This window comes from Mastomys coucha, unplaced genomic scaffold (assembly GCF_008632895.1).
Source record: "Mastomys coucha isolate ucsf_1 unplaced genomic scaffold, UCSF_Mcou_1 pScaffold23, whole genome shotgun sequence".
NCBI lineage: Eukaryota > Metazoa > Chordata > Mammalia > Rodentia > Muridae > Mastomys > Mastomys coucha.
The window spans coordinates 28,438,428-28,462,107 of NW_022196906.1; the positions used below are offsets into that span (position 1 = coordinate 28,438,428).

The 23,680-nt window shown below is 44.2% G+C and overlaps 1 protein-coding gene across 4 annotated transcripts in view; it reads left to right on the forward strand.

Moving 5' to 3' along the window:
- Positions 1 to 17,070: 17,070 nt before the first annotated feature.
- The window catches only part of Kirrel3 (kirre like nephrin family adhesion molecule 3), a 553,650-nt gene continuing 547,040 nt past the window's right edge, over positions 17,071 to 23,680 (forward strand). For all 4 annotated transcript variants that reach the window (XM_031344058.1, XM_031344060.1, XM_031344059.1 and 1 more), the window contains exon 1: positions 17,071 to 17,528. In XM_031344058.1, coding sequence (XP_031199918.1) covers positions 17,474 to 17,528 — 55 coding nt within the window. In that variant the 5' untranslated portion in view covers positions 17,071 to 17,473. The remainder of the gene's footprint in view (positions 17,529 to 23,680) is intronic.

The window sequence follows — 23,680 nt, forward strand, 5'->3', positions numbered from 1 at the left end:
CCAAGAACACAACATGCCTGGTCTTCATCAGGCTTCAAATTTCAAATAGAGGCAAGAACCAGATGCACAGGAGAGGGCAGCTGAATCCCTTTATTGCCCATACAATTACTTTTCCAGAAACCTGCCTGGTGAGTATCTACCTACCCATGAAGGTGGAGTCACATGAAGCTTTTTTAGCTGTAAACATAACCTGAGGAAGCTCATGGTTTTTATAAAAAAATAATAATAATAATAAATAAATAAATAAATAAATAAATAAAAATAAATGCATCTCTCTGAAAAGAAAGTGGGGGCTTTGTTAGTATGTTACTCCTACTTCTGTTACTGTCCAACACATGACACAATCTACTTTCAAAGAGACAAAGGCTGTTTAACTCACACTTTTGATGGTTAAATTCTGTAATCAGCTGTCCTCATTGTTTTGGCCTTGAAATGATGTAGCCCAAAATGGCAGGAGCAAAACCATTCACTTCATCAGCCAGAAAGAAAAGAAGACCAAAAGTTCTCATAGTGGTCTTTACGGATACTGCCTCAACAACCAAAAGACTTTTCGCAATGGCACCCACCTGTAAGACTTCAACACATGGGCCCTTAGACTACACTTCTCCAGACAATTACAATAAGGTCAAAGGGAAAGAAGTATTGAACTGACTGACTCAGTCCCATATGCCTCTGCACTGTGTCCTGAACCCTATGGTCCAACCTCAAGTGACTTTTTGAGTCTTATTCTCACAAGTCCCAGCCATTGCCACACTGTACCTACAAGGACATCTCTGCCTTTCAGCTGTCACCCACATCATCACTGGCCTCTATTTGTGAAATTTTGGTCTGTTTTCTTTTATGTTCACAGTCAGAATTAGCTTCCAACTTTGCTATTCTCCTGGCACATGTTGCATCACTATTCTCATCCCAGTTTGTATTATAATCGCCTGCCATACCCAACTCATTCTGAACAATGAGTTTCAGGAAATAAAGCAAGGATCACATTGTGTCTGTCGCTATATCCAGGACAAAGTTCAAAACTCTGCATGCCAAAGTAAATGCTTAAGTGCTTGTAATTGCAATCATCCCTTTCTACTTTGCTTATATGGCTGATAATGTATCAAAATGCACATCCTCCTGTGTGTCTGTAAAAAATGCTGACACCCCCCCCACCTCCCTGGAGTAGTCTAGCTCTATCCCTAGAGCCAGGGGCCTGTGTCTGGAATTCTCTGTCAGCCCCTGCTATCTACAAAGGATCTGGGCTCGGAAGAATCAGTGACAGGTAGCTTACTCCGTGTCTTCAGGCTCCCACATCTGTGACACGGGATGACACAGGCAGCACTTTCTTTGCCCTTTTTATTTAATCCTGAGCCACAGTTCTCTGCCTTGGCCAGTCTTAGCCTCCAGCCTAAATCTCCATTAGAAATGATTCTTAGCCATCACCTCCTCACCATCACCACCTTCATGTGTCTCTGTGCCTTGAGGTTCTGGCTCCATGGAATTCTGCTTCAGGTTCCTTTTCTTCCTGTCTTCTACTTAGGTTTAGATTAAGAGACACCAGGAGAGATAGAAGTGCTGGAAAGAAAGGCAACTGTCTCTTCCATGTTCCCTTCCTCTGGGACAATAGTTACTGCTGGTGGTCACCCACCAATGGACCTATTCTTTAACAGCTCAATAACTCTGGCCCCTCCTTTTTCCACTTCCGGCTAAGGAGAGTGATAACAACTTACCATTGATTCTGCACCTCTGATAGTGTTTATAACACCCACCACTGAGCCATTTAACCCTAGACAGACCTTCTAAACCAGTGGTTCTTAACCTACCTTTTACTACAGCTTCTCAAGTTGTAATGACTCCCAACCATAAAATTATTTTTTTTTGCATCTTCTTAACTCTAACTCTTATACTGTTATGAATCACAATGTAAATATTTGTATTTTCCAATGGATTCAGATGGCCCCTGTCATGGAGTAGGTTGACCCCCAAGGAGGTTGTGACCCACAGGTGGAGAACCACTGCTCTAAAGAGTCATCTTATGAAACGTCATTTATAGTTCCATCTGGGTGCACCTTACTTTTAATAGTTATTTATTTTCATTTTATGTGTCCATGTGTATATATACATGAGTGTATGTTTATATATCATATGTATTCATGAACCCACAGAGGTCAGAAAGTGGTATCATTTCCCCTGGAAGTGTATTACAGGCAGTTGTGAGCTGTCAGGTGGGTGCTCGGAACTCAATCTCTGTCATCTGCAAGAGCAGTTAGTTTTCTTTCTTTCCTTCTTTCTTTCTTTCTTTCTTTCTTTCTTTCTTTCTTTCTTTCTTTCTTTCCTTCTCTCTTTCTTTCTTTCTTTCTTTCTTTCTTTCTTTCTTTCTTTCTTTCTTTCTTTCTTTCTTTCTTTTCAAAACAGAGTTTCTCTGTATAGCCATTGCTATCTTGGAACTCACTTTGTAGACCAGGTTGGCCTTGAACTTAGAAATCTGGCTGCCTCTGCCTCCCAAGTGCTGGGATTAAAGGCATATGCCACCACTGCCCGGCTGCAGTGAGTTTTCTTAACAGCTGAACCATCTTCCTTCCAGGCCACAAGTGCCAAGCGCACCTTATCTTATGCCAGGAAATGCCCTGACTTCTCTGCCAAGTTCCCTACACAAAATCAACATTGTTTCTTCCCCATGCAAAGATTCTTGGCATTTTTCAGCTCTTCTCCATGTATGTTCTCTCTGATAATTTCCCTAGAAACCCTGGTGGCATTTCTCGGGTGCTCTCCAGGACTTAGTGAGTCTTCACCAAATATCTAGAAGTTCTGTTTGTTTCTCCAACTACAGTAAGGTAAATTTTAAACTACATTTGTGTGTGTGTGAACACATCTCTCTCTGTCTCTGTCTCTCTCTCTCTCTCTCTCTCTCTCTCTCTCTCTCTCTCTCTCTCTCTCTCTCTCTCTCTCTCTCTCTCTCTCTCTGCATGCACACACATGTACCACAGCAAGTATGTAGAGCTCTGAGGACAACTCTGGGGAGACGGCTTTCTCCTTCTACCAGAAGGGTCCTAGGAATCAAATCCAGGTCATCGGACTTGGCAGCAAGTGCCTCTGCCCACTGGCCCTATCTTCCCAGCCTCTGTATCAAGATATTTTTATATTTTGCACATTCAAGAATCAATCTCCTTTACTGATATAAAATCAATGTTTCTGGGAATTTGATTGCTTATGTTTGGGGAGATAAGAAAGGGACAAGACTTCAGGGCCCTGTGAATCAAATCCTCTGGTTAATTGAGTCTAAAACCAAATAAATTAAAATGCTTCCCAAGACTCAGCCCTCTCGACAGAGGATAAGTATGAGTGTAGAAAGCAGACGAGCCTGGGAAAAACTCCAGAGAAGCTTTTTTCCTCTCTCTCCTTCTGGATGGCTGAGAAAGTGAGGTCTCCACTCACTACATGAGAGAGGTACCTGAAACTCACTACATGCCTGCAGATGATAGAGCTTTCCCTTCCCTCCCCACACTCCCTCCTCCTAACCCACTTCTACCTTTCTTCTCACACTTCCTTTCCCTTCGAGTTTCCCCTAGCCCTACCTCCCTTCCTCTGTCTTTTTTTTCCTCAATGGAGGGGCAGTGCTGGGACGAACATCACTAAAGCAGCTGGACATGTTTTGCACATAGAGAACAATCAACCAATACGAGCTTGCCCGTCAACAGTTGAGGTCAGGACTATCTGATTGATTCCCCAGCCAATTATTGTTTTTCAAAAAGTTTCAAAAAATAATTTCAGCCCAGTTTCCATTCCCTGTATTTGGACTAGACTTTAAAACATAGCGATCCATTGTGGTTCATATTATCTCCTGTGCCTTCACCCTGTCCCTCCCCGGCCCCTCTCCCTGACCTGGGCAGCAATTACTGCTTCACTGGGAGCCTGGATCAGATATGGATGAAAGAAGGTAGTCTTCCCTGGGAAAGCAGAGCACAAAAGGAAATGAATGCTTCAATTTCTGTTTCCTCCAGGCATATTAAAGCAGAATATCATTGGAAAAATCTATGAGATGTATTGTTAAATTCGAGGAAGATGTAATTGCAAAATAATACATATTATATGTGACTCCCTTTATGTGCATGTTCATAGGCACTTATTTTTATATGTGTACAAAAGTGCCCAGCAAAAGACCAGAAATGTTCATAAGAAATTGTTAGTAGTTGTTTTCTCTGCAGTTGGATGTAGGGAGAGGGTAAGTTTAAAAAATATATATTCTCATTGTAATCAATATGCCTCCATAATATTTGATTCTTAAGAAGTGAAAATATTTTTACTACATTTTGCTTGTATAAATATGTGGATTCTATAACTGGTAGTAAATTCCTCAACATTTTTTTTTTAGAACTTTTCTTTCCAGTATATTCTACAAGGGGCAAAAGAAAAAAAAAACAATTATTCAAAAGAGAAAGTTTAAAAAATTAAAAATTTCTTCTCTTGAAATACATTCCCTGTCATTTCAGGGTGTCATTGTGCTTCCTGATCGTGATTTAAAATAGATGGTAATGAATCATCTTCCACAGCAAGTTTGACTCAGGCAAGTAAAAACGCTTCAAAGGAAATCAAAATTAGGAATTAATCTCCTCTGTTACATGATGCCTCCCCCACTCTCCTCCATCACTGTGCTCTGGGAGAATGAGAAGGCAAAGGCTATCAGGGTCCCTGACTCAGGTGGGACAAGCTCCAGCTTGAAGCTTGTCCTTTCGCGCTTCAAAGGCCCAGCTGAATGCAGCTGGGAAAGAGCTAAGTTCTTCTTCCTTTCCAGAGTACCTGCCTCTTTCCTCTCCTGGGATCCTTTTTGGCTTCCTGCTGAAGTTTATATTGCCCCCTTTTACCTCTCCCAGACTGCAACAGATCTCTAAGGACACTTGTGTACCATTTAAATTTCTGTATTGCCAGTGGCCACACATAGTGCCTGATGCAAAGTTGGTACTCAGGTGGCTCCATAAATATTTATAGCAAGAACATTTGAATGAAGGCATAAATAGCAGCCAAATCAAATAATGCCTAGGTTTTTATAGCTTTATACTGGATTGGAAGGTACTTCAGGACAGCAGCCTGCACATCTTGTTTTTTTTTCTTTCTTTCTTTCTTATTCATTTATTTATTTAGGTGACAGGATCTTACATAGCCAAGGATGACCTCAAACTTGCTATGTAGCTGAGGATGACCTTGGACTTCTCATCCTTCTGCCTCCACCTCTCAAGTGTTAGAATTACAGGCACACATCATCATGCTCCAGTTGTAAGATATAAACATGTTGTCTACCAACTACAAGCCGTCTGTATCTCCTATGTAGTGAACTCAGAAGGGTAGCCCACCTCAGATGTCTATTGAGTGTAATTTTCCTATTTTGAGAAGATGAATAAAAATCTACACACACACACACACACACACACACACACACACACATTGATCTTAATTTATTTATTAGTCTGTTGACAATCAGGAGGAACTCTTTCATCTTTTATTCTAGGTAATTCTAATGAAATACACACAGGTAAGAAGTTTGGTGATGGAGGATGGTCATTTTTCTCCTGAACATTCCAAGCTGTTCCCCAAGGAGCATTCTGGCCTTTTAAGAGTCCAGTCTTTTCTCACCATGAACTTTTCTCCCACTTTAGGGAGCATCTAAAGCTCACTAGAGTCTGTGGCAAGGCCATCTCTGAATCTCAGGTAGTTAAAGCTACCTGATTCTTAATTAGATTGTAATAGCATAATTATTTGAAGGTACCTTATAATTACATCCCTCCCTGCCCCAAGCTTCTTTAGCAACTTCAAATGGAATCTGTATTTCTGGACCCCTTCCTGTTCTCTGCCAACACAATGCCACTGGCCAATATTAAGCATTCATCAGAGATGGTTTTAACTCGTCAAGGTAGGAGCTTCCAGTGGATTTTTCTCCCAAAGCTAAAGTCACTCAGGTGACATTTGCTACCATGTGCTGGATTCTACTTCAAATCATTTTACCCAGATGGGTGAACATCAGATCTTTGAGAAATCACTGCACAGCCATTTAAACTTCATTATAGTCTCTTGAGTATTTATCTGAAAGGGACTCCTTGACTTTAGTAGGCCACTCCAAAGATTCCTCTCACTGACATGAACAATTATTCCTTTTTTTCCCCCCAACTTCTAGTTAGTTACTTGGAAAAGATCTTTACTTCTGGTCCAACATTAAAAGAAAGGAAAAATCACCACCCATTTCCACCCCAGAAAGCTTCTCTGTATTTTTCTTGCCTCTTGAGGTGTAATGAACCTCCAAAACCAACAACCTCTGAGCAAGCATCAAACCCATATATAAGAGCAGAAAGCAAAAGCAGTTGGCTCTGGTGGGAGTAGAATGGGAGCCTTCAGTCAATAGCATACGTCCCCCCTTTGAAAAATGGCCTGACTGAATGAGCATCCCACCACAAGAAAGGCAGGGGAGCCATTAGTGAAAGCAAGAAACTCAGTTTTACATCTCATTCAAAAGATGGATTCACTGCCTTCCTCCCAGTCCAGGTGGGTGAGTTAGTTTAGAGTGGAATTTGTCTGCCCTCACTGAAAACTCCAGTTAGGCAATGAATTATTCCAAGTAAATTAAGTGTATCGATCCCCTCCCCTTTCTGACACTTTGCAGATATTGCTATCAAATCATGCTCCATGCAAGTGTCAGTTTTTGCTACAGACATCTGAAGATGGGATCAAATATTCACTTGAGTTTCTCAGCATCTAATAAAATCTCCCAGGCATAGCAGAACTTGAGGAAAGCAGGCAACACAGCCCAGTGATGAGGTGACTGATGGGGATGCATCACATGTCATAGATGAAAACAGAGTGGTGAGTTGACACCTCTTCATCAAAGAAGTAGTCAAGGTCATGGTTTGTGACTCAACTTTAGCCAATTTTCATACAAGCAAACATATCAAAGACCAGGTGAAGGAACATGGAGTTATATTGTGAATATATCCTATTTCTGGCAAAACAATTGAGTCACGTTGCACAATGCTTTCATTGACTGCCTTGATTTGGTCTCTTCCAAGCCTAAGATTTACATTATTCTGACAATATCCTTAACAGGATCTGATTCTTCCGTGTGCATGTATTTCCATCCTCAGTATGGACCAAGTGTCTGTGTTTTCTCCCTACCCAAAAGAAGTCCAACTGAAATTCTAATCTCTGGTTGGATGGTAGTAGGATGCAGGACCTTACCCATAGGTAGCAATTAGGTTATTAGTGTAGAGCCCTCCTGAATGGGACTAAGGAGAAGATGGCAATTGTAAAGCCAGGAAACAAGGTCTCACCAGACACCAGCCATACAAGCATTTTGATTGGACATGCAGAAAGTGCCAGCCTCCTGAACCATGAGAAATATATTTCTGTTGTCTAATGCAACCATCTATGCTATTCTGTAATGGCACCCCAAGCTGACTGAGATACCCACCATAGTGATGAGACACCCATTTCTAGTTAGTAAATTCTTAACTAAAGTTAAGTAATAAATTCCACAAAAGTAAAAGAATCTTACTTAGCTTGAGCTGACTTTTTAACCAAAAAGTATCATATTAAAACTGTCAAATGCATTCTAAGAATAGATAACTTAGGCTGGTGAGATGGCTCAGTGGTTAAGAGCACTGATTGCTCTTCCAAAGGTCCTGAGTTCAAATCCAAGTAAGCACATGGTGGCTCACAACCATCTGTAATGAGATCTGATGCTCTCTTCTGGTGTGTCTGAAGAGAGTGACCGTGTACTCACATACATAAAATAAATAAATAAATAAATCTTAAAACAAAGAATAGATAACTTAAGGATAAAAGGTCTAGAGATTCTGTTCCCAATCTAACAAATATAATAGTAAAATATTGTTTTATCTATATTAAAATCCTGACTGCATGGGAATATACTTGTGGGTGAAAGCATATGATGTCTGAGTTGAATTTGCTTAAAAATATTCCAGTGGGATGGAGGAAAGCAAGGAAGATAGGTAGAACAGGCTTAGGTACAGCTTCATTATTATTGTACTGTGTGATGGTACACAGGAATGCTCATAACAATAGCTCTCTAATGCAAGAAAATTATCTAAAAGGATTGTTAAAACACAGTGTCTTAGTTAGGGTCTTACTGCTGTGAATAGACACCATGAACAAAGCAAGTCTTATGAAGGACAACATTTAATTGGGGCTTACAGGTTCAGAGGTTCAGTCCATTAGCATCAAGGCAGGAGCATGGCAGCATCCAGGCAGGCATGGTACAGGAGGAGCTGAAAATTCTACATCTTCATCTAAAGGCTGCTAGCAGAATACTGTCTTCCAGGTAGCTAGAAAGGGGTCTTAAAGCCTGCTCTCACAGTGACACACCTACTCCAACAGGGTCACAGCTTCTAATACTGCCACACCCTGGGCCGAGCATACAGAAACCATCACACACACCATCAGGGATTTTGATTCCAGTTCAGAATTCACATTGCAAAAAGTGTGTTAGGGTGTTGTTTGTGTTGCTGTTGTTGTTGTTTCTGACACTGTGACAAACTCCTGAGAGAAATAACCAAAGGCAGGAAAGGTTTGCTTGGGCTTCCAGTTTCAGGGATTTAGCCCTTCTTGGCCAGCTCCATTGTTTCTGAGCTGTGGTGCTGCAGGGCAGAACAACATGGTGCAAGGGCATTAGCAGAGCAGAGCTACTCTCTAATAGCAGCAGCAAAGGAGGGAGAGGGGGGCCAGAACCAGACATGCCCTTTCTAGGCATGCCTCCAGTGACTAACTTCCTTGAACAAAGGCTCGCTTCTTAAAACTCTCTTCCAAATAGTACCACAAACTGGGAACCAGGATAAGGTAACATAAGCCTGTGGAGGAGCATCCCTTATTCAAAGCATGACACAGGGATGCAGATACTATAGCCTAAGGACCTCATGTTGTGCTTCACCATATTATATTTACCCTCTATTTTTATGTGATCAAAAAAAAAAAAAAAGTCAAAATCTAGTGGAGCTGTACTGAGCTGGCACCAAAAACACAGGAGGCAGGAGGAATTGTCTCTGCCGACATCCAATCTCAGTCAGCAGCTGAAAAGATGAAGGGACACAGACTTCAGGAAAACACTGAACCATCAACTCTATTCAAATTGGTTCTAGTGTGGGGAAAATTAATGGTGGTTTTCCTCATTTACTTTGAACCTATGTCTGCACAATTGTTATAGAGTGTGACAGCTTCTGAGCTAGTTTGGGGATGTGTAGTTGAGCAATATGAAGAACCAGAGATTCTGTTTTTATGTGAATGCTCTACTTAGGTGACGATTTACAGAATCTGATGGCATCACCTTCCCACATTTGCCTGAGACTCAGGTTGGGTTCAAAATAGCCAGAAATATTTCTCTCCAACCTTCAGGTGCATCTGCTTAGAGTTGAGAAATGTGAACTTTTCTCCAATTGGGTCTAAAGCCATTGGGTGATGAACAAAGAGAATCCCAAAGCACAGGTATCCAAAGGACACAGGGAGTGCTAACTGAATTTCATTTCTTTTTGTACTATCTAGCAAACAATTGCCATGTGCCAGACATTGAGTTCTATATACCTTGGACTATGCAAATATAATAGTCAAAAGAAGTGATCCTAAGCCTTGAAGATCTCACATCTAGTTTTAGAAATAAATAAACACAATTACAATATAACAGTTGTATAACCAGCGATTGTAAGGACACTGAAGAAAGCTAGGCAAAGAAGATTCTCGCAACATGTAAGTAACAGTAGAGAAACTAAGCAGGCTGTATTTATGTATTTAGGGGTGTGTATGTGTGTATAATAACATTGTGTGTAATAACAATGAAAAAATAGGTCATGAATTTGAAAAAGGAGCAAATAGGTGTGTACGGAAAGTTTAGAAGAAAGGAAATAAAGGAAAAATGATGTGATTATATTATAATCACAAAATGTAAAAGATAATTTCCACAAAGAAGCTATTCATTTTTGGCTAGGAGGAAGAAGCAGAGAAGTAACCCCCTCCCCCCAAGAGACATTAGCTTTGGTTTGGATGAATGTCTCCCCCATGGCCCATGGGGTAAAAGGTTTGATCCGCAGCACAGGGTGCTAATGAGAGGTGGTGAAACCTTTGAGTGGTGGGTCACTGAGTGTCATACATGAGAGTTTGCTTTCATGAGGGATCCTCATCTCTCTTTTTTTCTCTTCATTTTCTGGCTCATGAGGTGAGCAGTTTTGTCCCCACACATGCTTTAGCCATGATGTTTTGCTCACCTCTGGTTCAAAACGATGAAGCCTTTGATTACAGAGCAGAGTCTCCAAAACTGAGCCAGAACAATCCCCTTCTCTTTGTAAGTTGATTATCTCAGCGTTTAATTACAATAACAGAAAGTTGACTTGCACAGCATTCCACCTGATTCAAGGAACATCTGCCATTTGTTAGGGGGACAGAATAAAGTGAGGGAGAGAGAGAAAGCCTAGCAGGGAGAAGAAACAGTGCAGTCTGGACACATTGTCTGGAGTCGGTGAGATAATTTAGTGCGATTAAAGTTCAGGTTGCAAAGGAGAAGAATGAGACCAGAAAGGCATGCTGTTTTGACCGGCACTCCACAGTGCAACCTAGGCATATGTGCTCAGCCTTAACGACTTGATGGATTGAATTATGTCCCCTCAAATATTGATGTATTTGGAGGCAAAACCTTTGGGTATCATTAAAGATAAATTAGGCATAGGGTACAGGTAACAAAACAGTCAGATTGGTGGCCATGTAAGAAGAAAGGAGGATGTACCAAATCCAAAGAAAGAAACATAACAAGAAAATGGCTGCTACAGTACAGGAAACAGACTTTTACCAGAACCTGGCCATGATGGTGCCTTGAAAGTGCACTTCCAGCCCTTCAAAACTGTAGGGAAAGAGCTTATTTTTTCTTAAGTCATCAGTTAGCAAGATACTGTTACAGCCTCATAAGCAGACCAAGATGGCTACTTTATATTTCTAAGCATGAGAAAATATTACAGAAATTAATCTCAAACAGATATGTGGTAGATTAGCAGGTTAAACAGGGGAGGGGGACATATTTGTCTGGGGACTACCCCACAAAGAGAGAATGTATGGATATGGGTAGACAGGAAAGGAGTTGAGCCTTGGGTAAAGGAGTTCGGTTCATTGCTAGTGTGTAAACAGTAAAGTGGCACATGTGTGTCTGCATGAGTGTATACATGCATGCTTGTGTACTCTTGCAATTTTTCACATTATAATTTTTATAACATGCATGTGGAAGTGTATTATTTTAGTATGTGAATATGGGAAAGAAGAGTAAGAAAGGGAAATATACATACATACATATACATATAAAAAGAGAAAGAGACTTGCTATAGTAAAAAAGCTCATGGGGACTTCATGTGAAATGCAGCTAGCTATTCCCTAAGCTGCATGAAAGTTGACTAATTTATAACACAGGCTTAGGTGGGGGTGGGTATGCAGATAAAAAAAAGGATAAATGCAATATAAATTCTCTGACTTTGAATACCAAAAATTAGTCATATAACAGGAATTTCATTTTGTCTTCCAATATTTTCTACATAATTAGCCTATTCATATACACAAAAAGCACACATGGCATATTCCAAAATGACACTAGACCTGTTCTAATCTCTGAATAAGAATGCCGAGGTTTTCCCCACTGCTGTCCCTGGAGCTTAGAGGCAGGTCTTGGCCTGTGTACTCGGCTAGCAATGAGACAAAGCACTGTGCACCACCACCTCCTTTTGTAACACTCTGTCTTTTGGGCCTTTGCTGAGAGAGATAATGCCTCTCCCATGTGAACTGAATACCCAGTGCCCTGAATGCATGACTGTGTCAAGGCTAAACAGGTCTATTGTTCTTAAACAGCACTGCCAGAGAATCATATTCTTGTGCAGAATGATGCTGAAGAGATAAAAATATCTTTCATTTCTATAGTGCCATGCATCTTAAAGTGGATTCCACATTTCACAGACTATATATAGGCTCAATTCATTACCCAGACCCATAAAATACAGCCAGAGCGTGGCAGGCACATGCCAGATGTTTGACAATGACCTAATAACAGAGTAAGGATGAAGTTAAATTGGATTTAGAAAACAGGAGGCAAGATGTGGGCCACTAGGTAAAGCTTTGTTATCCATCCAACAGTGCGTTTGGTATTCCTTGCCTACCAGAACAAGAGCAGAGGCACAAGCAAGCTAGAGTGATGCTCTTCCTACACTCATCAAGCAGTCAAGGTATCAGAGAAAAGATGTTTTGTGGTAAAATGTGATTCATGTTAGGATCAAATGCAAAGTGCTGTGGTCCTCATGGACGCTAAAGGAATTCTTTTCCCATCAACCACACTGCCATCATCACTCTAGTGTTAATAAAGGGTTTGCATTCAACATAATGATAGGATTCATGTTGAAGAAAGTCTGTTCTGGAATCCAGAGCCCACATTGCATATGAGCATGATAAGTGGGGAAATAAGGAGAAGAGGGGAGCAAACAAGCAAGTTGTGGATCCAGGGCAGAATGAAATTGAAGCCAGTGAGAGAAAGCTGGAGCCTGTCACATCAGAGGGGCCCCAAGAGACTTCATGGCTACAGCCGATTTCCCAGGGATGGACCCCTGAAAATAAACTACACTAACACTGATAGCATTGGAGACACTACCGTAGATCTCTCCATACCGAGAACTGTGGCCTGACATCAGAAGTGTTTAGGTTTGAAGAGGATCTCAAAGGTCTGTGGGTTCAAACCAGTCATTTTATAAATGAAGAAGACATAGCCATGTTTATTAAATATGTAGCAGTTAGCAATGTCCAGGACAGGGGTTAGTTCAGAGGCTGATGGAACCTCGGGTGAGTCAGGGAGGGAGACACCTGGGCTTTAGCAAATACTCTGAAAAAGCTGAACACCTGCTTCCTCCGGCCATTTCCACTACAACAGAGAGACCAACCACAGTGAACAGGGGGTTAAGGTCTTATAATCCAGCTACACCCATGTGAGCAAGAAATGAAGCTCAGCGAAATGAAAAAGAAATAGGCTGGAAGATTGTCCCTGCCGGGTCAGATGGCCGCCACCCGGAGACGGCCTCTGCAAACCATTTGGTTTCTAGAGGTGTATGTAGTTTCCAGCCCTTATTAACTTCACTAGGCATGGAAAGTCAGCTTACTCTGAGCTCCCAATAGGGACCCCTTCAAAATGTGTTAAATCTCTGGGCAAGAAGGTTTCAACCAGAACAGGCAGAATGTGTAAAAATCAAAAGAATGTAGTTTATAATGTATGTACCGCAAAGACGTCATAAGTTGGGAATTCGGTGTTGACTGCCTGACTCTTAAAGAAGCTGTTCCTTCTCTTTAGGGGTCCTACAGGTGCACATGGGTTCATCTAGACAGTGTGTGGTGAGGACTGGGGAGCCAGCAGAGAGTGCCTACCAGCAGAGGCTCTGGACTACAAGATGCCCTGTGTCCTGACAGCTTTTAGCTCTGCAGTTTCCTACCCTACCTCAGGTAAATCAACCTGATCCCATCTAAAAAGGATGATCTGCAGTAGATGACCTTCAGAGCAATTTCTTTCTTATTAAAAAGCTAGCAAGGTGTTTTATGTTTTTCATGGGTGTATACCTCTCCCCGAGTGAAGGACAAACTTTGCAAGAAGAGGAAATCAAATATTCTTTCTACACGCCTTAAAATCTCCAAATGAGCATTAGCAATAAACTTGGGCAATAGATGTGATTGATAGTGGACGGAGAGCCACAACGGTCACTGAAAAGTGGCCACTGGGATCAGAATAAGCCTGAGTCTGTAGGGGCTGTCTGAAGGCCAGCCTGTTCAAGACAGAACAATAGTACTCTCCTTTGATTTCAGCATGGCTTGGTGGGGAGCGGAGGACACGCTCACTGCCAGACAGCAGGATTTGGAAGCTATCCGATGGGGCTTGGTCCTTCTGCAACTTCTTGGGCAGCAAATAGGAGAATTGAAAGCTTCGTGAGAGTCTCTGTGGGCACCTAGCTGCGCGCGGCTCTCTGAGAGATCTCCCCACTTACCACAACAGGAAACTAAGCGGAGGTGGTGGGGCAGGGGTGTTCAAAGGACAGAGCGCTTGGTGCTCAAGGTCTGGGGACCAGGTCCGGGGGCCTGATGCAGTCCCCCTCCCAGGCTATAAACCTGGAGAAGAAAGGCTGGAGAGGGTGCCACCTGCTGGTGAGGGACCCAGCCTTGCACCGTTGGACTCCAAGGAGACCTGGAGTCTGCTTGTGTTGAAAGCTGAATTTAGGCGGCTTCCCAAGTTGCTGGCTTTCAGCTGTCTCTTGATAGCTACTATTCCCGTAGGCTTTGTGTCCTGAGACCCGGTCCTCTGCGTATCACCCCCTAGATGGTGGCTGCCTGCAGGGGTGGTGCTCGCTCTCCTTGCCCCTCTTGGACGCGCACTACGCGTCTAAGGACTCTCCAAGCTTCTCCATCAGGTGGAGCCGTCCTCTCATCGCCTGCCTCCCTCGCAGCAAACTGCGAGCAGGCCCTCCTTCAGCGCCGGGAGGTTAACCGAGCCCCGGGAGGAGGGGAGGCCGCCAGCCTGCGCGGGCGGAGATGGCGGGGCCTCTGTCCCGGCCGGCGCCAGAGCCAGAGCCCGGCAGCCTGTGGGTCCTGCAGGTATCGCTCGCCTTCTCTCTGCCCCACGTGGTAGCCGCGGAAGATTGCCGTTGGTTTTCCGGCACTCAGGATTTAAACGCCTCCTGGTCCTTTTAGAAGCAGTCAGCTCATTACTTAATCCAAGCTTTTTCTCTTTCTGCAGGAAACCGGAGGCTGACGGAGGGAGTGAATGGGGTCCGGGGTCGGGGGTGGGGGGAACACACCCTGCTGGCTAGAAAAGGGGAGGGTCCGTAACCAGGGTAGGGGGGGGTCACAAGGTGGATCTTGGAGACTGGCTCCAAAGCAAAACGGGTCCTTCCAACCTTGGACTCCCACTCCTCTCTTCCCAAGAGTGAGCTTGCCTTCTCGGTATGGTGAACGTACACTGCTATGTGTTTCTGACGACCAGTCGAGTATTGCACACTTCACTGGCCTCATGACCCTGTTTTTGTAATATTTATCCCAGAGGGGCTGAATTAAACCTGGGCCGCGGGCCATTTAGAAGCTTGCAATGAAAATTAACCAACAGCTGAGAGAAGATAAATCTTTAGTTAAAATATCAAATGCTGCCTGGGCAGGTACATTCCTTCTACATCTTAGCAGGTTCGTTCTCTGCATGGTTTGGCCTTTGAAGTGGGACTCAGACCTTTCATCTCCCCTGGCCCTGAATATTTAGTGAAAAACTGCTGCGGATGTACAGCACTATACATACCAGATCCTCACCCTTCATATATTATATCGCATATGCTACTTGGGATTAGTATCCATCTTTTGTGTGTTTCTGATTTACCTCTTGTGTTTTATTGCATTATCTCTTAAGCCAAGCTAATGGACCAAGGCTATGCTAATGTTGCTTCTGTGCCTTGCAAATTTGGCTGATAGTGTTGCCTCTGTTATTCAACATCTTCACACACACACACACACACACACACACATACACCAGTTTATAGATTTCCCTTTGATATGTTTAACAGCCTCTAAGTGATGTAGTTAAACTATTATATTAAGAATGGAAAAGTCAACAAAGCATATACCTACTAATTTATAGATCTTTGATGTCACTGCCAGGTGTCAGCTCCAACCAGTACACACTTATGCATATGTCCCTGCCTCTTTGTGGTTCATAAATTGTAAGATACATTTTTTTGTTAACATCCACGTGGAAACTCAGAGTTGGAATATGCCTTGCAGTCAGCAAAGCCCCCATATACTGTAATACTGATGGAAGGGTAAGAGATCCCTCGAAGGACTCCCGAAGGTCCAAAGACTGCAGAAAGTAATGATTGATTTTATAATTGAATGTTGAATGACGCACATTGAGAGAGCATCTTTCATTTTCCCCATCTCTTCCTTCAGTCCCCCTTCACCCACTCTCTAGAACACTGCATATATTTTATGTGTTCCTTTGTAAGATACTTAGAGTTTGTGTCTTGTGTGCACTCTACTTCAACTTTGGATCACAAGCTCCTGGAGGCATGGTCAATTTTACTTCCCTCCATGGCATACCTAAATGTGTACCAAGTAAATAGACCTAGATAAATGCTATCCTGGAGGAAATGGAGTTTGATTTGAGTGTGGTTTTTCATGACAGGTAAAAGACTTGCAGGTTCTTAAGAAATTGTTGCCTGTGACCTTGGCCTCTCCTTGGCAATCAGACTCACAGCACCTTTTGGAGAAAAGGCATCCTTAGAGTGATGGAGTGCTCATTAGAGGAGAGAGACTCAAATGCAAAGACAGACTGCTGCCTGTCCTTGTTAGGAGAAACACAGACTGGGATAATAGTAATAAATAGGTATGTGTCACAAACCTGCCTGCGTTCGCTCTTACTCCTGCATTTTGTTTCCCAGGAGCAGTGCAAGCAAACTAAGAACCAAACAACCAGGGCTTATCAACTCCAACTCCCCCCCACACACACACACCCCTCTACCTCTCCCCACACACGTATACACAAACCACCACCACTATCACACCGTCACCACATCACACACACACACACACACACACACACACACACACACACACACCAAGAAAGTCCCCCAAAACGCAAAGCCTGCCCTTCTTGTGCTTATCTCCTCAACTCCCTAGTCTTGGCTACACACACTGGCCAAGTCCTTGCTGGGGAAAGACGCACCCTTGCTGGCCTCTCCCTACTCCCTTTTAGCCCAGTTGCCAGTCCCTAGTGCAACAGCAAGGCAGGCACATTTCGATGCATGTGCACGAGTCTAATCATCGGTAACTTCACTCCCGTTTAACAACATTACATCGTGTGAACAAAAAGTCACAGCTCCGCTCGGTGCTCACTACGCGTTCTGGTCAATAATGGCAACAAAAGCAGAATATCCCCCTGTGTAGGGAAAAGAAGGAAAGCACAGCCTTTCTGCAACCCTCCCGTTTTGCAAAGCGTTCCCCTCTCCAAGTGTTTCCTCTTTAATTATGACCTGTTTCCCCTCCCTCTTCCCCCCGCCCCAGCTTCTGTGAAAGGAGCCCTTCTGTCACTCGTCACTCGCTTGCTCGCTCGCCCGCTCGCTAGCTCGTTTGCTCGCTGTGGGAGGAGCCCGCCAGAGGAAGCCGTGTGCCTGGGATGCCAAGAGCCAGAGAATGGATCTGCTCCGAGTAGGGACATTGCTGAGGATCCCGGCTTCCCGAGGCGGCTGAAAACAAGCATTTGGTTTCGGCTGCCTGCAGATACTGGGAGACACACAACGAGACCTAAGCGGACCGGAGGAGGGACAGACCGACTGACCGATAGATGGTCGGCGCGAACCCTGGAGGACCGGCGGCGGAGGCTGAGCACCGCGAGCCCAGCCGCCGCGCTTGAAGAGAAACTAACTGCACGCCCAAGTTGCCCCGCCGGCTGCCCGCGCGCTGAGGAATGAGACCTTTCCAGCTGGATTTGCTCTTCCTCTGCTTCTTCCTCTTCAGTCAAGGTAGGAACCCGGCGCGCCGGAGTTGGAGCAAAGTCGGCGGCGGCGGAGGAGGGCGCGGGAGGCTGAGGGCTGGGAGGTGGGCAGGCTTGGGAACTCGCACTGGCTGCGGGTCTCGGTGCCGGCCCAGCGGCAGTGAGTAGCGTCGCTTCTTTGCGTTTGCAAAAGCAACAAAATGGTACTGTAGATTTCCCTTCGGAAGGAAGGGGCTGGGAGAACAGGGGAGGCTGCACTTTCTCGTCTCTCTTGTCCACGTCCAACTCAATGTAAGTTCTCCGATGCATGTAAGTTCTTTATGCACTCGGTATATTAATTAGATAGCAGCCGTGTGGCCAGGCCATTCGGAACTTCGGGATGCCTGCTCGCCTTCATAGCCAGGTTGAAAAAGGTGAGCCCGGTGTAGGTGGAGATTTCAGCTTCAATAAGGTCTAACTTGCCCGGGTGTGTTTAAAGCAAATGTGCGAGGTCTGCATAGTTGCAGAAAGGGATGCGATTACGGAACTTACTGAGGCGGGCATTTACAACGACTGGGGAAAAGAAAGCTTGGAAAGAGTTACACTGAATGTCACCCGTTTCCCTAAGCAAGGATGCATTCTGAATCCTACCATGCACTGGATTAGGTGCATGAAATGGAATTCCGCCCCTGGTGCTGATTGCTTCCTTTCTGCAACCTAGCAGGTGAACTCTCCAGAAAGAACTTTGCTACCACTGGGCTCCTTGCCACTGAGAGAGTCATGGGGTTGGTCATGGTGGAAGGAGAACTAAGCGCTTACTTAGCTAAAGGCATCAACAGTCACCTGTGGAATTGAGACTGAAGGGGCCAAGTAAACCGGTTCCGTCCCATTCTTTTGGGATGCCAATGCCACCTCTGCCATCCGAGGCAGCATGTGTGTCTGCCAGCACAGCTCTTGGAAGGATAGGACTCTCTCGGAAAAATCCACAACAGAGAACGTCCATCTGTTGATTAAATTAAGGGTAAAAGTTTTCGAGAAAGCAGAACATCACCATGGGTGGCTGCCTTCCCAAGCAAACACTGTGCATCCCTTGCTTCTCTTGTCAGGAGAAGCCAAATATAAATAAAACCAAGCTTCCTTCTCTCTTCAGCTGGTCCTTGTTGTCACTGTAGATTTCCCACTTACCCATGCAGGTCAAACTTTGCAGTTATCACTCCTGGTTAAACCAGAGGGACCTTTCCCCTTAGTATGTGTAAAGCATGTCTATGCAGATTTATAATGAGCTCACACACACACACACACACACACACACACACACACATTCATATGGGTGTGTGCATCTCCCCAGGACCCCCTACAGCAACATGAAGACAAACAACCTTTGCACAAAAACTTCACACTAGACGAATGAGAACCACCCCAGCATCCTGATGTAGAGGGAGACAAGTTTGATTATATTACCAATGGGATGTGTGCACACTTGCATAAGCCCACTCCACAAACATACACACATGAATAGTGACTCCCATTGTCCTTTGCCTCTTATCTAATTCACTTGGGAAGTTTTCTATAGAATTTGTAAGAGAAGGGGACCTTACACCACACACACACACACACACACACACACACACACACTTGCATGGATCTCATGCAAGTTTCTGTGAGTCTTTTGTATTTTTAGAAGCTTGATCAGTACTTTCTCAGATTGGCATGAGAAGCCTATGGGTGTCTAAGTGCTTCCCTGCCTGACTGAATCATTATAGAATGTATTTTCTACTGTGCTTGTTCCTTTCTCAGTACCAAGCTATTTCTTGACTGCCTTGTATGACTCTTTAAATATTTACCTACCTAGGGTAAATGCTCTGTTGTGTCCATTCTTAGCCCTGAAGGCAGTAGAAAGAAACCACAGCCCCATGCAATCTGCATCATCTACCTTCTTGGTGTTCTGAACTTGATATGCAATGTCCAACAGTAGATGTATAGAATTCCAAAGCAAACTCAAAAAGTCTCTGAGAATGGAGCAGAGCCGGGCAATCTAAGCTTCCTGCTCTGAACACTAGAAATCATGAGTGTAGGAGCACCACCATACAGTTAAGAGAGAAGATGTTTGATTGGTTCATTGCAATGTGATAGCAAGATCTTGTGAGTGTGTGTGTGTGTGTGTGTGTGTGTGTGTGTGTGTGTGTGCCTGCTCTCATGAAAGCGGATGCAAAGGTGCCTGTGTAGAGGTCAGAGGAGAACTTGCAGTTAGTTGTCTCCTTCCACCATGTAGTTTCTGGGGATGAAATTCAGTTCATCAGGCTTGGTGGCAAGCACGTTGACCCACTGAGCCATCTCTCTGGCCTTAATACACATTAAAAATATGGGTGTTGTGCAGAGTATTGTAAATTCTCCCAGAAGCTTCTGTGTGAGTGTGTGTATGTGTGTGTGTACATGTGTGTGTATCCTAGTACCACATTGTACCTACTGTCATGCATTGGTTAATTATTAGATAGAGCAGACCTACCTTCAACAGGACATGGAAGGACTAGCCCATGAGATTCTAGAGGAAGAGGGCTCCACTGAGATTTCTTAACCAAGAGTGAGGTTGCAACCACAATTAGCCCTCCCTCTATACTCCCCTCACTTGCCTGGACCCTGCCTCCTACACACTGAACCCTCTGGATGCTTTCCCACAGAAGTGTATAAAGGGTCAGGACAATCCTTCATGCAGAGAGAACAAGGAGCCTGGGCTCTTATTAGGACTGTATATGGCATGCTGAAGACATGGCCATCTGCTACCCAGCACTTCTCCCAGTGGGGATTTGTGTGTCTTCTTGGGGTTCTGAGAATGCAGTTTGTTTTCATCATCTTTCTCCTAGGACCCAGAGTGCCCCAATGTTGTGAAATTTTCATTAGCATGTGGGTAAATCCCTAAAGTCTATCTCAATCCTCTTTGCCTTCCTGAATTTTTGACTGACTCACCTTTAGTTTGTTCCACAACCCTTGAGAGAGGGCAGAAGATAACATAGTTGATGTTAGTAAGGTCCTACCTCTTCTAAAGTTTGGACTTCTCCTGTAGATTGAGAACACCTATTTCTTTCTTTCGTAAGGTAGTAGTAGAAAAGCTAAGAGACAGTCCCCTGTTCTCACCCTGCCAGTGTCTCTGGATTTGGCCCTGATAGGAGATGGAGAGCTGCCAGCATATGCCATTTGAGAGTTTCTCTCTTGCTGGGGATGTCTCTCCCCTCAGCTGTCAGGATAGCCAAGCCTTGCATAGAGAAGGATAATGTCACAGCACAATTTGCCTCCTGTAGAGAAACGGTATGTTCTGCCCCCGGGTGAAGAAGAACCGATTCCTTTGTCATCCATAAACTTAGAACTTGCTACATTTTTTCCTTTTATTATTTCAGTTCACCAAAGCCATTTCCTTCTATGCCCTCCTTAATCTCCCAACCTCATTCCATCTACCCAGTTCAGGCACATTTTAGGTGGCTTTGAAGGAATAGGGTCTCAGCAGGACTGAAGACTCCCTGCTTCACTTGCATCTTCAGTTCTAAGACAGTTTGGGTAATGTTCAGTGGTATAGACATGGTGACTCCTAGTGCACATGCGCTAGGAAGAGTGTTTTCTTCATGTACTGGCATTCCACTTGGCATTCCCAGAGGGTCCTGTCCTCTCCAGTGATGGAATGTTCACAGGATTCCAACTCTGCCCTACCTGGAATGCATGTTTGCTTTGTTTATGTCCATGCTCCTGGCTATTCCAAACATTTAGAGTAAAAAATAAAATCACATTTTACCTGTGAGTAGCATCTGCTACATGAAGATCTGTCTGGGATCTGCCTCCTTAATAGTTGCTCTCCTGATGATCAGGATGCATCAAAAAGAGAACCAGATAGCCATTGGATGGCAGAGTTATAAGACAACTGAATCTCCAAGGAAACAGAAGAGCATCAGACAGAGGGTGAATAGACTGGGTGAGTTGAGCTGGCCTCTCCACAGAAGGAGAGGAGCCTCTGCAAGAAGCTCAAATTTACCAAGAGCTCTCATGGGGAAAGGAGGGAAAGAGGAGGAGCTTGGGTAAAGAGCACAAACATGTTAGACAGTGCCCCCAAAATGAAGTGGAGGGAAGAGGGGTTCAGTTCAGAGGAAAATCAGAAAAATAAACTGTGAGTGGACAACTCCAGGGGTACTTGACTGGGGGTACTTAACTCCAGGGGTACTTGTCCTTGCCCAGAATGAAAGATGAACAGTGATGAGCATGAGCCTCCCTGCTCCCGGCACCCCAGTGGCATAGCATCTAGGGGAGGGAGAACCACTTCTTTTATCTTGAAAGGTCAGAGCACTACTGCCAAGGACATGGGGCCACTTCTTTAATAAACCTTCTGGGTGGAGAAGTGGGGCCTGCCTGTAGGGGATAGGGTTGGCTTCAGTGGTTGCTGCCCAACAGGGAGCCCTCAGATCTATTGAGGGTAGAAAAGAAGCTCCCCAGGGGCAGAGGGGTGTGTGTTGGGGGTGGGGGAAGTCAGCATCATAGCATGGCACTGAGAGGATGCCATGGGTACAGGAAGGAGGATATGGCTCAGAGCATAGCAGCAGCGAGCTAGGCATTGTACCAAGGAGCAGCCTTGCCTGGTGTGTATGCCTCTGTTGGTGGAAGCCAGGACCAGCAGGAGATGGGGTGGAGCCATGGATTAGGCCTGAAGATGCAATTTTTCATTTTTGTTTAGCCCAGTAGGGGTGACTTAGGCAGTATTATATTGCAGACCCAAAAAAAGCACATGAATAATCCAGAGTGAATTCAAGAGATTTCAATAGCAAAATAATAACAATACTAATGATACCTTTGATTTGTAGAGTACTTTTCTTCCAAGGAGATAAAAAAGATAAACTGTTTTGGAAACAGGAATGAGAAAAAATAAAATTGCCTTTGATGGAGGAGTTGAGAGAAGGGCCAAGAATACTTGTTTTAAGGTCTTAATGGAGGTGGGAGGAGTGGAGGTGGGCAAGCACAGGATCTCAGCTGCAAGCAGCTCTTACCACTGGAAGATGCTAAGATGATTTCTAGGTGGAAAAAAACAATTTAGACATCATTAAAATTGAGGTCAATCAAGAGACAGAGAGGCCCTGAAGGTGACCGTCTGTTCCTAGCCATGTTCTAACCCAACAGAAGAGAAGCTAGGTGATATCATGCACACACCTCTACCTATGCTTGAGTCACTATGGCACTAATCCTCACCTCAGCAGTGGTTCTTGCTGCCCCAGTTTTTACTCAAGGCCAGTGAACACCCCAGAATTTTAGATCCTCGGGGTTCAGCTGGGGCAGCTGTGCTGGGGGGGCTGTCCATTGCCAGGAGTTCAGTGAGCCATCAATGCTATCTGTAAGCGAGAGGGGAGCCACGTACCAGGCAGTGCCCTGTGCCTGGGCTCTCACTGCTTCACTGGAACTGCAAATAGAAGAGGGCTTTATTTCCAGTTCAAGGAATGAAGTGCGAGCCGACTTCACTGGCACATAGCACTATTCCATATGTCATTGTATGGCATTTTCTTTCCCTGAGGGGAAATCAGAATTTATCCAGTTAGGTATGCACATCAAGTGAGACTTTAGATACTTCTAGATCATTAAAATGCTTCTCTCCCAAGCACATGAGGGATGATGAGCCCTGCTTTCTGCCAGAGTTTTAGAACTAAGCATGACAGAGCTTTGACCTCACATACACACCCCTCCAAACCCTTTCACTCTGTGCTATAGAGTGAAAGGTCGAATGAAGACTTAGTGAAGACACCAAAATGCACTTTGATCCACTTCCTGCTTTGCAGAGTTTAGCATCAAGCACCATGCGTATCATTGCCCCCTTCTCCCCTCCCAGAGGTAAAGAATGAGTATTCTGGAGGTATACTTCCAGAAGTCGGTAAATGTCAATATTGGATAAGTGTTTCCTTTATATCATGGCAATTTAGCATAAGCTGCTTGGAAACAAATATCTTCGGCAAGCATACAGTGTTTCATTGAGTACACAGTCAACACCACTATGAGGATTAAATAAATGTCAGCATTCTCTGGGTTTACTTGGTAACAAGCTTAGGCTTTGGAATAGTGGCCAGTATGGATGGATATTGTAGCTTCCATTGTTCTTTTGCTGGGGCCCGTGTGGGTTCTAGTGAGTGGGAGGTAAACAATCTTCCAACTCCTTCCTGGGAAGACCAGGAACTTCCCACA